Below are 17,421 nucleotides of genomic sequence, written 5' to 3' on the forward strand. Positions count from 1 at the left end.
TCGACTCCAATCATATATTCCTCATTGACAATCATATCACATAATTTGTAGAAGTACCGACTCCAATCATATATTTCTTGCAAGTAATGTTATGGTTCTAAACTCTTTAAAGGTCTAGGCATTTATTAGGATAAAACTTATGCATCCTTTAGGCGTTGTACCTTTTGTATATGCCTATTAAATTAAAAACGTGATACAAACGTTTTTAAAAAGCCAAATTTATGTTTTCGAGTTAAACAATTTAATCCCTAGTAGAGTTGCTAGAAAGATATAACCCCCAAAAAATCCTTGTCCCGGAAAAGTTCGAAGTTCGAGAAATTTCAACATCATTTTGCGTGTCAAGAATTTTTTTAAATAAAATATTATTTTAAAAGATTTTAAACAAATCCTAACCGCTTAAATTAATTATAAAAATAATTAAATTGAGTTCAAATTTAAATAATCATTTAAATTTGAAATAATCAAACTAAAATTTGACTTTTAGAAATCTTTATTTAAATTAATTAAAAATAATTAATGTAAAATATTATTTATTTGAAACAAAGTCTCCAATTTATTTTTAAAAATCAATAAAAGTTGTACGTGTATAAACGTATTTTTTACCCGAGTTTATTTTAGTTCGTAGTTTGGTGATATTAGGGAAAATATTTTCGCGTTTCATCCTCCGTACCCGTTTTAAAAACGATCTCTATTCTATAAAATTAAGGCTTTTGAAAATTGGTTGTATAACGTTTTATTTTAACCAATTATTCTTCCATTCCTTGACATGTACAAGTTTTTACGTATTTAAAATTATAAAAATAATATTTAAATGTTGGTACCTATTGTTGATGATGATGACTATGGAGAAAAATACTTAAGAATATCAGTATTTAAAGGCATTAAGGTTTAAAAATAAATCTCAAACAAGCCCCTCTCAAAATATGTTTTTAAAAAATATTCCAAAAATATTTTGAAATCATTTTCTATATTTTGAAATTTTTAGAAAATTCATTAGAGTCCCAAAATTACAAAAATAATTTGGAAAATTAAAAGTGCAACCAAACAGACCTTAGGACCGGTATCATCGGTCCTGGTTCATTATTATCGGTCGTAGGTTAGAACTCCCTTGGTCCTTGATTAGGATTCTCAGTCAGGGTGTTAAAGCTTCTCGGTCCTTTACTAGAATTCTCGATCGGGTGCTAGAATTCTCGGTCGGAAGTCTCAATCTTGGTCGAACCTCTCGGTCCTCAAGAACATCAAAGCTACAAGTTTTGTAGTTTTGATTAAGGCTTAGATTTTTCGATCCAAGGGCTTGGGTATCTTCAAAAAGCATCTAGAAGCCTTATGAACATCATCCCAATGTATCATTCAACATGGGTGATGTGTATTTTCATCAAAACGGTTTTAAAACAAAAAATTGGGTTTTTGGTTTTTAGGTTTTAATGAAGTGTAAGGATCTTGGAAATAGCTTCCATATATTTTATATGATTGATTGGTACAAAAATATGAACACTTACTATTCATTTGGTCAAATTCAAGAAATTGAAATTTTTATATTTTATGAAAATTTTGATTTTGATCAAACATGACCAGGATAGATCAAACATGATTCTAATAGGTTTCCAATATCATTATAAATATGTTGAGACTCTTTTAGGATTGATGTTTTTGAGGATTATCTCAAGAACAAAAAACCCGATTTTATGATTTTCCAAATTTAAATTTGTTGTTTTTTGTTTTAAATCGATTTGTCAGTTTTAGCTTCAACAGAAAGCTTGTAAATGATCATATGATTGTTTTCTAATCAAGAAATCCAACAATCAAGTTGTATACAAACATATGAAAACTGAAATGTTGAATTAAAGGATGATTGGAAGCTTATTAAGGATTGGAGAACACTCCTTGGACCTTAAGGAAGCTTTAGGAATGCCTAGATCCAAGCTTTAAGGCCTGGTACAAAAATCCAGAAGCTTGGAGCTCCGATGTTCCAAGCTTCTATGTTAGATTTTCTGAAAATTCCAATTTGAGGCTTGAGAATTGATCTCTTGCCTTCAGATTTATCAAGGGAGGCTATGTCATTTGATCAACCAAGTTGGATTTAATTAATCAAACACCCATAATGGTGTTATGGTTGTTCTTTCGGCCCGTTGTCGGCGTAGATCGTAATAATAATCCTTGATGTAGGGGAAATGTTCATTGAAGTAGGGTGATTATTTCACTTTTTGAATGGTGTCAAACCATCAAGAAACGAAAAAATTTCATCTTTAAGAAATCAAAGATGGTTGCGGATGTTTATCCTCCCGGCGATCACGGTGAAGACGATGATCCAGAGCTAAATGATGTCGTTTCGAGCGTAGATGGTAAACGTGGAACGCTCCGTTAGTGTTTCGTTCGCGTTTTATCCGCGGTTGGGCGTTCCGTCGCTTTTCGGCTAAAGGCGTTGGAGCACACGTTAGTAGATCATATGCGTCGCATAAATGCGTTCCTTCTGTTGCAGCGGGCGACGCAGACATCTCTTGGGCGTTGGATGACAACCCAGCGCTCATCTGAAGGTTGTAATTCCTTTGAGTTTCGGCTACAATGGATTACAATTGTTTTGTAACCTTAAGTGACGTTCCGTCGCGTTTCGGCTAAAGGAGTTGGAGGCTTGGAGCACACGTTAGTGGATCATATGCGTTGCATAAACGCGTTACTTCTGTTGTAGTGGGCGACGCAGACAACTCTTGGGCATTGGATGACACCCCGACACTCATCTGAAGGTTGTAATTCCTTTGAGTTTCGGCTACAATGGATTACAATTATTTTGTAACCTTAAGTGTTTATTTGAAATTAATTGTTCTTTCACCATTTTGGCTTTATTTTTAAATCTTTAAAAATATAAAAAAAATATCTAAAATAAATATGACATTTGTTTTGTCAATTTATTTTAATTTTTTATATTTTTGGGTTCAATAAATAATTAATTTGGGACAAAATGGATATAACATTCATCCTAAATTTTTTATATAAATTTTTTAATTTTTTTAAAATTAATTTGAGATAAAATGGGTAAAACATTTACCCAAATTATTTATTTATTTTCTTTGTCCATTATTCCTAATTAATTTAGGATTTAATTATTATAATAATTAATTTAATTAATTGTCTAAATAAATTAAGTTTTGAGATTAGGTTAATTATTTTGATTTATTTATTTAATAATAATCAAAATAATTATTTTAAAATTCATAAATTAGGTATATAAATTTTTAGTGTTTACAATTATACTCATATTAATATCTAAATAGTTATTAGCTAGACCAAGTAATCTTCTATTAAACATTATTTTTACTTGTTTTTAATTGTAGATAAAAATAATTTATGTACCCAAAAAACTTTTTAAAATTTAGATTTTATTTTGTATATGCAACTACAAACAAGTTACTAGTTATATCAAGTTTCACTCCACATAATGAAATATTTTGCATATCAGATGTTGTGGCAGAGAATTTTTATTTTTTGCTTTGAAACTTAAGACTGTGATGAATAAACCATAAGTACACTATCTTTCGATTATAAATAAAAGCTTATTGTTTTTTACTGTTTTTGAGAGAGATAAATTCCTTCATATGGACATTCATTATAATATAAATATATATATATATATATATAAAATAAATCTTAATTTAAAATGGTTAAAATTTCTAACACTCTATAATTATCAATATTATTTCACAATCATCACATTATTAGATAATTTGTTTTTTATAATTTATTTATCTTAATAATTTTTCTCCCCTAATATATATATATATATATATATATATATATATATATTTATTTTTTTTATTTTTTTTATTTTTTTTTTCTTTTATTTTTTTCACAGAATAATATAATAATTTTTATATTAAAATATATATATTAATTACAAAATATATATATATATATATTCCTAATTTATATATATAAATATATATATTATTTACAATATATATATATATATATATATTTTGTTTCTATCATATAAATATATTAAATTATATATATCATATAAAAAATAAAAAAATAATTAGTAAGAATATATTGAAAGTAAAAAATAATTATTAAATAAATATATTGAAAGTAAAAAATAATTATTATATATCTATCATTATTAATTTTATATAAATATTTTTTTCTTATTTTTGTTTTATATATAAATAAAAGTTTAACATATTAAATCATAATAATACATATATAACTTAAAAATAAAAAAACAATATATATATATAATAGAAAAATCACAAAATTTTATTTAGTATTGTTTTTAATTTTTTTAATTAGAAAAATATAATATAAATATTAATATAGAAAATTAAATAATTAAATATAGAAAATTATTAAATTGTTATATATTGTAAAATAAATTAATAGAGAAATATGTTTTAATTAGAATAAGATATATAAGAGAAAAAAATAAAAATAAAAATTATATTTATTAATAAATTTATATAATATTAAAAAAAATTAGAATATAAAACTAAGTAATTTCTCTTTCTAAATTTCTATATTTTAATTCTTTTTCAAGAATATATATTAAAAAAAAATTCTCTTAATTTTTCTTTTATAATTAATTTTATTTTTTATTTTCTATATTATATATATAATATTTAATTTAATTTAATATATTTATATGATTAAAAATATATATATATATTTAATAAAAGAAGAGAAATCTATTCATATATATATATATATATATATAATATATATATATAATATATATATATATATTAAAAAAGATTAAAAATAAAATAAATGATGAGAGTAAAAAATAATCTCTATCATTATTCACTTTATATAAATATTTTATTCTTATTATATTTATATATAAATAAAAACTATATATATTAAATTAGAATATTATATACAAAATAAATAAGAATATATATATATATAACAAAATAAAATTAATATTTTTAAAAAAGAAAATTAGTTAGGAAAAATACAATTAAAATATTTATATTATTATATATTAAAAAATAAATTAATTGAGAAATATTTTTACTTACAGTTATATATATATAAAGATAGAAAAAAGAAAAATTATTTTTATTAATAAATTTATTTAATATATTGACAAAATTTAGGATAAAAAATTTAATTATTTTTATTATATATAATATTATATCATTATTAACTCAAAAGAAGAGATATAATTATTTTATTATATTTTTTTATTAATATAAAAAATTTATAAAATATATATTCAAAATTTAACCTACAAAATATATATATATATATATATATATATAATTATAAAACTATATTAACAATCATAAATGATTTAGGATTAAAGTGTTAATATTTCATACTAAAGATTATGTTTTAATACCTCTAAAAAAAATTATTATTATATATGTACGCAAACATTGATAACATAAGTAACGCAAATATTTGTGAGAAAACTCAAGGGTTCCTCCACGAAGGAAATGTCGGCTTGAATAACGAAAACATTGGTGATAAAAATATAAAGGTTCGTTCATAAAGGGAATGTCAACTTAGAGTAAAGAAAAACATTAATGAGAAAACCTAAAAGTCGATCCACGAAAGATTGTTTTAGGGTTTAAGATCAAATGTGTAATCAAATGTTTAAAAATGCATCATGTAAGACCTCAAAGTTAGTCCACAAAGGTGAGTCAAAGACAAAAAAGCTTAGTCCAATATTTAAATATGGTATTTAAATATGGTGAGAATTGAGAAATGATATATATATATAGTTGCATAAGATTTTAATCATCTATTTTTTGTATTATAATAATTAATTAATTATATATATATAAATTCTTTAAAAAAAATTTAAAATAAATATTTGTTATTTTAATTTATAATATTTGAAAATATATTTAAATAAATATGTTAAGTTTTAAGATAATTAAGAATTTTTTATTTTATTATTATTATATATAATATTTATTAATTTAAAATATTGAGGGTAAACCTCTCTCCAAAATCACCCATATGATCAAGTACTCATTTATTTATTTTAAATATATTCTTACATAATATATATTTATTTTAATTATTTTAATTTATTTATTTCAGGATCAATTTATTTAGTAATAAATAATACAATCTTTAAATATTTTATTTAATATATATTCTCTTTCCACAATCTGATCATGTATTATATATTTTTACCTTCAAAACTCTTTATTTAAAAAAAATATTTGATTAACAATAAAAAATTAAAAATACTAAACATTTATAAAAAAAAATTAAGCAGGATGGTGTAAAGTATGTGCATTAAGATCAAGTAATGGATTACCTTTAAAGATAATAATTAACACAATATGTTATTTCTTTTAACAAAAATATATAAATTATATAGTGTTAATGAAATAACATATTATTATATTAATAATATAATAATATTGTAATTTTCTTATTATTGACAAACTTTCTTTATTTTAACATTTATAAACATTAAAGTTACTTAGTGTAAATAGTTTTTTTTTTTTTTCGATTCTTACTATTATAACTTTTTGAAGTTGAAGCGGTAAATATATATTGAATATTAGTAAGAGCTTAGATAAAACCAATTGAATCTAAAATGAACCGACCAAACTTAATAATCGACAGTTTATAAACTCGGTAAACCAAACTCAAGGGTTTGGGTTGGTTATATGAGGTCAGGGTTAAATTTAAAAAGATATGCATAATTTGTATACAAATTATTTTAATATCTAAATATCTTTTCAATAATTAAATTTTCAACCATTAAACTACATTAATATACAATAGTTGTTTTTCAAATCAAGGTTTAGATATAATTTTATTATTTAACAATATATTTTAGCAAATTAATAAAAACCGATCGAACAACCAATAAATTGAAATTGACAATTTTTTATTTCTCAAACCGATTTCAACGATTTAATTATGTGTTTCGGTGTGCAAACGACTAAATCAAATCTCTCCCTCGTTCCTAATTATAGGAATCATGCCAAGATATCTAAAACTTTGAAAGAAAAATAATTCTCAAGTTTAACCTTAAAGACAAAATAAAAAATATTCTCAATATTTAAAATAGTTCTTATCAATCACGAATGTCGTTAAAGCATAGAATCAATTAACATTAATGTAAATTTTATCCATCAATAACAATTATTATCGTTATTGATTATTGTTAATGCTATAAGAGTGATTTGAATTTTGAAATTGGACAATCTAATAAAATAATATCATCAGATTAGCAATTCAATTATTTGTTCATCCACTAGTCTAGAGAATTATGTTTTCTTATTTTCTATGATTGATTCAACTTTGAGCAATCAATAAACTTGATTAAGGCACATAAAGTGCTAGGTTTTCTTCATGATTGATTCAACTTTTTGAGTAAGACAGTCAATTAATCTAAGCATTTAAAACAAGAAATTATATATTATATATATATTTAACATATGTATAAAACTAATAATAACCTATTAAACAACTAAATACTAATTGAGTTGTCTAAAACCATGATAAAATATATATATATAATCCAAGCATAATGATAAGGCATACTAATTAAACTAATCATCCATGTATATTCAAAGCTTGAGACTTAAATCAAGCCCAGATCCATCATGGTCTTCATCAATCTTAGAATCATTAATCCCACCTCTCTTCCCATTATCGTTACTATTGCCCATCAAATTCATCGATGATGACGACGAGCCTCCTCGGAATCCAACGTTCCCACCATGTGGCCGATGTGTTAAGGCCGAATGTGGTCCCCGATACTGCCAGTTGGGCTGTGGTGGGTAACCATTCCATGGAATAAGCGATGCCTGTTTGTTTTGAATGAATGAATCGGTTCCATGTGCGTTATTTTTATTTTGGTGGTAATTGTAGTAGAAATATGATGGCTGTGCCATAGGGTGGGACCAAACTCGGTTGTTTTCAATGGCACCACCGTTGGGTTTCTTGGCGGTGGCCCTCTCTTGCTTGTGCGCATTCTGATGGCCACCAAGAGCTTGCGATGTCGGGAAAACTCTATTACAAAAGTTGCAAGAGAATACCTTGACCTCCGTCGATGTTGATGATGTCGCATCTATTTGAAGTTTTAAATCGAGAAATGGATTAGTTCGAGTCGACTTATCCATGCTTGATGATTCTTTCAAAGGGTTTATCCTTGACCTAATTATATTTTGTGTGTGTATGGTGTGTTAAAGATATTATTCTTACTTAAATATATAAGATGATTATAAAACGTGGATCAATCTTGAAGAATATTATATAATGATATCTTCAATATATCATTAATGATCTGTGTGAATGTTTATATATGGTAACTGGTGAATATATAAGCTTTGTGCTAGTTTAATTGGATGAAATTTTATTCTTGTAAAGGGAATAATAAGATTTGGCTTCTAATTAGTTGCATCTCTTTGGAAAGATATTAACAAGTCAGTCCCTAAACTCTAACTTTAAGTTGAAATAAGTCTTGATAGTTTTAAGAGGTACTTTTAAATTAGGGTTTTCTTTTGTTAGAAAGAGAATTACATATATAGGCTCTAAAGGAAATTAAGGTACTTCATCACTAAGCGGAAAGTTAACAATACAAAATTTATAAGAAACAAAATATTATAAAATACAACTTTAAAAAGCAATATTCCATTCATATTCCACAAATGCATAAATAGAGACCTCCAATATTTAAAATGGTCTTCAAAAGGCAACACAAATATATATATATATATATATATATATCACTAGTAGTCTATTTTAAGAATTTAAAATCCACAATCAAATACATCTATTTAGTTAATATGTCAACTTAAACATTAGAATTTTCCCAAAAAACTTAAACATTAGAATGATTAACTCACTCATTTAAATGATAAAAGTACTCTTATTAGCTATTTCAAAGTCCATGTTCATTAAAAATGTTGTGGTTTAAATGAGGATTATGCCATTGAAGAATGATTTATATTTTCTCATATATGTTTAATGAATAATCAGTTGATCTTGAATTTTTTTTATTTTTTTTTATTTAGTCCAAATGTCCACTAAACATCACATCTTGAAGAATAACAATTTTTGGGTCTTACAAAATCTCTCTGAGTTTTGTGTGAGTTCATGCAATAGAATCTTTGAAATTGTTGCCCTAATTGAACAAATATAATCTTCAAATTGAAGTAAAGGCTTACATGAATTACAAGTAAAAATTGAGAGCTTATTTACACTTTTTGAAATCATGTATCTTATCTACATGCATCTTACAAAATCTAGAAAAATCTTTATACATTTGTAAAGTAAAGTTTTTGAATGACCTATAATTTTTCCTTTCCTTCTTTAACATGTTACAACAAACCTTTTTTAATAATTATTAACTTGTTTGTTAAGAGTTTTAAATAATCGTATTTACAGTATTTGTGATAAAACAATTTTCTTTTATAAAAATATTTAAAAGTTATTTGTATATAATGAAAAATAATTTATTTTTTTAAATATTAAATAATTTAGTATTTTGATTAATGAATTGAGTAATGAGATTTATAAAAAAAATGAATATATTTAATAAAAAAAAAATATTCAAGACACCTTACTTAAATATTGTACTTAGAGGTAAAAGTTTACTTTTTTTTATTTGAATTATTAAGATTTTTATAGTGTGTATTAATATCAATATCAATTAGTTAGGTGAAGATTGAGAAGGTTTGAATCAAATCCAACATGATATTTTCTTTAATGTGGATGTGAAGGTAAACATTAAGTTTAAATGGATCTTAACTAATTAATCGTTAAATTAATCAAATTCAAATCGAAAAATATTTTATTCATCAAATATTTTATTTTGATATAATAAAAACAAACTATTATGTCCAAATATTTAATCTATCCAAATAACCGATCCTATTCACCCTAAAAATATTAATTAATTTGATTATAGAGGAATAAATTTTGCTTAAAATATTGAAGATGGTGAATTTTGTTTTTAATTAATATTCAAAATATTTAATTTGATAAATATTAATATTTTAATATTATATATAATTTTTTTTAAATATGATAAAACTATATAAATGAATATTAAAAAATATTAAAAAACAATTACATGAGAATTCCACATTAACCCTAGAATGTCACAAATATTTATATTTACTTTTTTATATTAAATTAAGTATTATAAAGAATCTTACATATTTAATATATTAAATTATTTTAATTAAAATTTATTATAAATACTCACCGTTCATATATGATATTCTTTTATTACAGAACAATGGCATTTCACAAATAGATAAAAGATTTTCATTTCAACACTTTACAAAATATTTTCCATAATTGAATATGTAATTATTTGTTAAATGAAATTAATTTTTTTTTAAATCAATTAAACCCTCAAATTTTGAATGTTAAATCTAAAAAGAGTGATCAGTAAAATATATTTCATCATTAAATAAAATTAATCATGAAATACTTAAATAATTTACACATGATCAACATACTGCATCACCAATAGAATTCATTAATTTCAAGCTATCACGCTATTTTAATTTAACTATTTCAAATTTTAAACCTAATATTTGAATTTAAATTATATTTACTTATAATTAAACTATTTCATTTGATTGGATATTAAAATCCTATTGATTGATTTTCTTTTATTGGTTAACTGGGTTGCTGTAATTATGTCATGGATCTTGAAAATAGTTTGATATTGATTTGAATTGATACAAAACAGTTTTTCAATATTCAATTTCAAATTAAGACCTAAGATTAAGTTACTTAATCTCTAACATATATGTTATTTTATTTTAAAGATGTTATTTTTATAAATCGAACTTCAGACCTTACATTAAGAATCAACAAATTCACTTACAAAACAATTTATACCGTAATCAAACAGCTAGAAGCTATATCAGTTATAACTACGGTTAAAAATTATTCTTACCAACATTAAGGGATTTGATTAAAAATTTTGTATTTCAAATAACTGAATATAACAGAAATAAACCGATGAATAAAAAATATTTTATTTTTATATTTAACATTTGTTTATAGCACGAAATCTAAAAATATAATTAAAAATAAGAATAAAATTTAAGAATAATTTTAAACAAAATTTAATGACTAAATATATATTTGATAATAAAAGTTTGATATTTTACTTTAGATGGGAGATAATATTTTTAAAGAGAAAAAAAACTCATTTTTTCCTATTTGTTTACATAATTAGCTAATTTAGACCTTAACTATTAAAAATTTATCAAGAATGCATATACTATTACAAACCAGGTTTTTTATAGGTTAAGTGTTATTAATTAAACTAGAATAATGTTATTGAGTTGTAAAAATTAATCAAATTCACATATATGTTGTCTTCTCATTGTCATCATCTTCGACATCTTCATCATCATTGTCATTATTGTCGTCCTCTACATCCATCCTCTTTTTAATCCTCTTTCTTAATCGTCAATATTTATGGTCTCAACAAAAATGTGTGGTGGTTAAAGCAGTTTTGTGATTGCCTTCATCATTGTCTACCTTAAAAATGTTCAGTAAACAACTAAGTTTTTGTCAGAAAATTTGTCTTGAAATAACATAAATATATTTATAAATGATGTTACAAATAAATTAAATAAACTAGAATATACCGAGAACAAAATCACTGGAATAAAATGTTGATTCGAGGCATGTGTTTAGCACATTTCCCTTAAAGTAGTTACATTGTCTCCCCTTGTGCTGGAGTTTATCACAGATAACTGTCTCTCAGGGTACAACAAATTTAGTACTGATTCAGCACTAAAATCAATACGCAACGAACTTAACAAAGTACGTGAATAAATCACTAGGTTTCAACGGAAATACAATAAGTCAATAACTCGGAAAACATTCGATTTAGTGAAAAACTCGAAGAACACTCTGTTGAGTGAAAGCACGAAAAACACCTAAGAAAACAATGAAAAACCTTTCGAATTCTATAAAGATAATGAAATGAATAAAGAAGAGATATCGGATATATGAAGAGTTCAATCCAACGGTTGATATTTTCATCCAACAACTATCATTCCTAGACTCTTGACATTTCTAGACTCTTGGCATTCGATCTTATCCATTGGTAAGTTCGAACATGAGAGGATATATATAGCTGGAAATTAAACCATCAAAATAAATTCATTTATCAATCCAACGGTTGATATTTTCATCCAACGACTGTCATTCCTAGACTCTTGACATTTCTAGACTCTTGGCTTTCGATCTTATCCATTGGTATTAAATTTCACCAAAAAATCACATTTGAATTTGGTATGAATTTATATTTATTTGGATTAAATTACATTTAATTTATTCATCCAAATTCTCATTTCCATTTAATTAATAGAATTAGTTTAAAATTCCAACGATCTCCCACATTAATGGAAATTGAAATATTAACCAGGTGAAAGGTTCAACCGGTGAAATCTACATATGATAGGTAGGGGTAACTATTTGAATCTTTCCTTATGAAAGTATATAACTTTACTAGCCGATTAGTCGACACGATGTCCTTAAACTATTATGACATTTGTGTAAACGATTACACACTTTCACATATAATTATTTCTAATACATGTCAAGTTCTCATGGTTGTGTCTGTTTTGACCATGAAACATGCGCATGGTTCTGTGAGAGGGTTTAGAATTGAGCCGTGCAATTCTTTTGAAGCGGCCACACTTCTCCCTCACATAGGTGATCACTTTGCTCACAAAGAATCATTAAAAGCGATATGCTTATCCTCATCAAAATATATATTGTTTCGTTATAGGATTAATCATCAACAATAATTTTCCAAGTTAGTACAATTATATTATCCCATTGAACCTAGTTCTTGGAACTCCAGTCTGCATATGTTGAGTTTTTCTTCATACCAACTTATAGTAGGCTCATGTATTAAAAGACTTTTAAACTTACTCTCTATTCAACAGTTTGGTTAAGGGATCAACAGTGTTATCTTTGACTTACATAGTCAAATGTGATAACTCTATTAGAGAGTATAGTTTAATGAAATTATGTCTAAGACGTGTTGAATACACTCATTTTTGTTTCCCCAAATTTTATTATTTTTTTAATAATTTTGTGCCTATAAAGATATTTTTGTCTAAACTCATGTACGGGTTAATTGCATTGGAATTAGAAATTATTTGAAGGAACAATGTCATATCAATTAGATCCAAAAATAATTAATTGCGGATTATTTTAAAACTAAAATCTAAGTGTTACAAACAAATAATTAAGGTGAATAATATATTAATGGAATTATTATCATTATTTATTATGTATTTTAGAAAAATTAAATAAAAATTAATTAACCAAAATATATTTAAATAATAAATAAAATAATAATTAAGTTTATCAAAATTAGTCTATTATTATTAATATTATTTATTTTGTAATTATATTAGATGTTAAAATATAAAATAAAATAAAAAATAATAAACGATAAGTTGATTTGGATAATCAATATTTATTAATGTTATTGTTATTTTATTTTAGAGCTATTTTGAAAATATATAAATAAGATGTAATAAATATATATATCATTGATATTAATCTTATTATTTTTATTTTGCAGGTTCATGATTTATAAAAGAATAAATAAACAAAAAGTTCAAAAACCAAACAAATATGAAACGCCCATCAGCATTGAAGTTCAAACATAAATAAAGCAATGTTACATTTTTGAATCATAAATCCTAAACACATGGATAGTTACCTATACACGTTGGGAAAAAAAGGGACGACGAAGGGATCATTTCTCTTTTTTTTGCCCGATTCTCATTCTCTCTGCCTTCTTTCAACAATGTCCGGTAACAAAAGAGACAGAAGATGGACAATGAAATTGAGATATTTGGATGTCAAAAAGACCGAGTAGAAGATGCCATGATCTCCGGCTATATCTAGTGTTCCCCGATACCCACCGAGAAGACCGAGTAAAGATGCCATGATCTTTGACTTGATCTAGTCTTCCCTAATGATCGCCGAGAAGATCGCATCGAAGAAGGATCCAAACTCTCGAACGCCTATAAGAAGAAGATAGAGCCTCTTGAATATTTGGAGATCCAGATCTAAGAACACCCCATTATTATTTCAATTTTTCTTCTTGGAGTTGACAGGGAGTGGGAGAGTTAGCTAGAACGGAGTGATTTAGGTTAATTGTTCAAACTCTTTGTCTTCTGTTGATTCCTTTAAATCTGATACACTGTAAGCACCTTTGGGATTATTTATTCAAAATATGTGTTTATATACCTGCATAAACGTTCAATAATTTTACTTATATTTGAGTTTATTTGTTAGATGTGAAAGATCTTTTGGCCTTAGTGTAACAGGTATTGGTTTGTTATTTGTGTTTGACATTCTGATATTGATTTTGGAGTCACCCGTTCTGAGCTCAGTGTTACGGCCATTAATTTCACGACCCAATCTAGAGGATGTTGGGGCTCATTAAAGTCTTAGTGCGCTAATATCCCAAGCCCAATGGGAGGCCAAGGGGAGGCCCAATCGACTAAGTAGGCACAATGAATATTAAGTAAGAGATTAGAAGAGATATTCTAATTAAGGAAGAGATTAGAAGATATATTCTAGTTAAGGAAGAAATTATAAGGTATATATAATAATTAAGGAAGAGATTAGAAGATATATTCTAATTAAGGAATAGATTAGAAGATATATTCTAACTTAGGAAGGATATTCTAATTAAGGAAGAGATATTCTAAATTAGTGTAATTAAATTATAATTGGAAGACAATTTCTAATTTAATATGTTGTAAGTCCTATAAATACCTCAAAGGTATTACATTGTAATTACCAAGTATTCAATATATAATTCTTATTCTCAAGTTTCTTCTTGCATTGTGTAAAAGGGCTTACTAGAGAACCTGCATCGATCTAGTCTAGTGCCACACAAGTTGAATTTCATCTCGTGACAAGTGGTATCAGAGCTAAGATGTGGTTCCGCATTCAAGCTGCAAGAGAAGAATTCATGTATTATCGTCACTAAGATTCCGACCGGCCAACATAAGGATAATGGATCAAAGTGGGATAAGTTCGTCGAGAGAGGTGCTGCCATGGAAGCGCGGGTGACCCAGCTTGAAAAAGGCATGAGTGAGCACTAAATGCTCTCGAAGTGTTTAGCACGTTGGCCGATAAAGTGACAGTGTTGGTTGAGAAAAGTGAACAGTTGGAGAATGAGGTTATGGGGATCATTAACAATTTGAATTGTAACATTCGTTACAAAATGCTGGGATCGGTTCGAGGGGAGATTAATGATATCCGACAGGAAATACTTGAGACAATCCGAGGAGAAACTCATGCGATGATCGACGCTCTCCGAAAGGAAACGATGGGGAGGCTCGACGCGATGGAAGGTCGGATTGGGTGGAATGGAAGGGAGCATAGAGGTACGGCACCTCATCGGATGGATGTTCCCAAGCCAACTCCATTCAAAGGCTCGAGAAGTGTAGGGGAAGTGGAGGACTTCCTTTAGAACATGGAGAGGTACTTTCAGGCATCAAGCATATTCGATGATCGTACCAAGTTGGAAACAACACCATTCTTTCTTATAGAGATGAAACTACTATGGTGGAGGAGACGGGAAGCAGATATTGAACGAGGTATGCTGAAGATTGAAACTTCGGAAGACTTCAAGACCGAGTTCAATCGCCAATTCTTCCTAGAGAACGTCGATTTCAAAGCTAAGAAGCGGCTAAGTCAAATTGTGCAAAACAGGACCATCAAATAATATGTGAAGGAGTTCCAAGATTTGATACTCGAGTTACCCAGTTTAATGGAACAGGAGGCTCTGTTCGCATTTGTTAATGGCCTAAAGACTTGGGCGCAGTTGGAGCTGCAAAGGGCCAAAGTGCAGAATGTCTCTGAGGCAATTATAGTTGCAGAAAGACTGATCGAGCTCAAAGCGTCTATGGACAGGCCAAAGATCCTCAGGGATGATGAGGAGGAATGTGGGGGAGACCGCCCACATGATAAGAAGAAAGGTAAGGGAGACCGTCCACCCAAGAAGGGGCATCCACACAACAACTCAGGGAGGCAAGCCGACAAATCATGTAAGCCAAGAGTCTGTTATATTTGTGGTTCTCATAATCACATAAAATTTATGTGCCCGTTTAAGAGGGAAAAAATTGCAACAGTTAAAGGAACTGAGTCATCTAATGAGGAAGAAGAGACTCAAATAGGATCCTTAAGACTGCTCAATGCTGTGAAGGCTAATATTGCGGAACCGATCAAGGGAACAAAGAGGGGCTCGATGTTCATGGATTCCGTGATCGAGGGAAGGCGCATCAAATACTAGTGGATACTAGAGCTACTCACAACTTCATGCGTGAAGGAGTGGCCAAAGCGTTGGGTCTTCGCATCCACACAACAAGAGGGACGGTAAAGTCTATGAGTACAACAGTCAAACTGGTAACCGAGGAGGCTAATTAAATGCACACCGGGATTGGAGACTGGAATGGGATAGTCTCAATTCAATTAGTCCCTATGAATGACTACGATGTAGTGTTAGGACTACAATGGTTCGATCGGGTACGCGCTTGCATAGTTCCTCATTCCAATTCCTTAATTATTTTGGATCACGGAAAGACTAGAGTGATACCAACAAGAAGAGAATCAGAGGGTATGTGCATGTTCTCGGCAATGCGGTTCAACCGATGTCGCAAATGTGTTAAAGAGACATTTGTCACTTTTACCAAGATGAATGTTGGGTACGGGTCCAAGGGAAAAGAAGAAGTACCCAAGGAAGTCCAGATACTATGTGTTGAAGCCTTCGAGGGGCTCAAGGTCAAAGACACCACACAACCATCAACTTCACAAAGTTTGACCACAAGTTATGTTGGTCAAAGTCAGTTCACCTTCACTCTCACCAAATCTTTAAAAGAGGAAACAAATCTTGATCGGGCATCTTTGGAGGAAGACATTAAGAAGATGAAGAAATGGGAAGATCTGAAGAGGCGTGCAGTCGAGTTCAAAGAGGAGGACCGAGGAATAGGGAAATTACTCATGCATCAATGTAAGTCTCTACAATCTTTGCTCAAGTGGCTTGTGCGCAAATACGAGAAACCGTTTAAAATCGAACGGTGTGGGGGAAAGGTCTATCGGGTGTCGAGAATTGCTAGGAAAGAGGGAATCTCTTATGGTAATTTAGGCAGAAGATTGAAGAGTATCGGTCCAAGATCGAGCTGAAGACGGCCACGACTTAGGTGGGGGAGAATATTACGGCCCATTAATATCACGACCCAATCCAGGGGATGTCGAGCTCATTAAAGTCTTGGTCTCACAGTGCGCTAATATCCCAAGCCCAAGGGGAGACCCAATCGCCTAAGTAGGCCCAATGAATATTCTAATTAAGGAAGAGATTAGAAGAGATATTCTAATTAAGGAAGAGATTAGAAGATATATCCTAATTAAGGAAGAGATTAGAAGATATATACTAAG

The 17,421-nt window shown here is 27.7% G+C and overlaps 1 protein-coding gene across 1 annotated transcript; it reads right to left on the bottom strand.

The window, feature by feature from the left end:
• Positions 1-7,535: 7,535 nt before the first annotated feature.
• LOC124943656 (zinc finger protein 3-like) lies at positions 7,536-8,090 on the bottom strand. Its single transcript, XM_047484134.1, has one exon. It carries the CDS (start codon positions 8,088-8,090, stop codon positions 7,536-7,538), a length of 555 nt encoding a protein of 184 aa, XP_047340090.1.
• Between the last annotated feature and the right edge of the window lie 9,331 nt (positions 8,091-17,421).

This window comes from Impatiens glandulifera, chromosome 6, assembly GCF_907164915.1.
Source record: "Impatiens glandulifera chromosome 6, dImpGla2.1, whole genome shotgun sequence".
NCBI classification, from domain to species: Eukaryota; Viridiplantae; Streptophyta; class Magnoliopsida; order Ericales; family Balsaminaceae; genus Impatiens; species Impatiens glandulifera.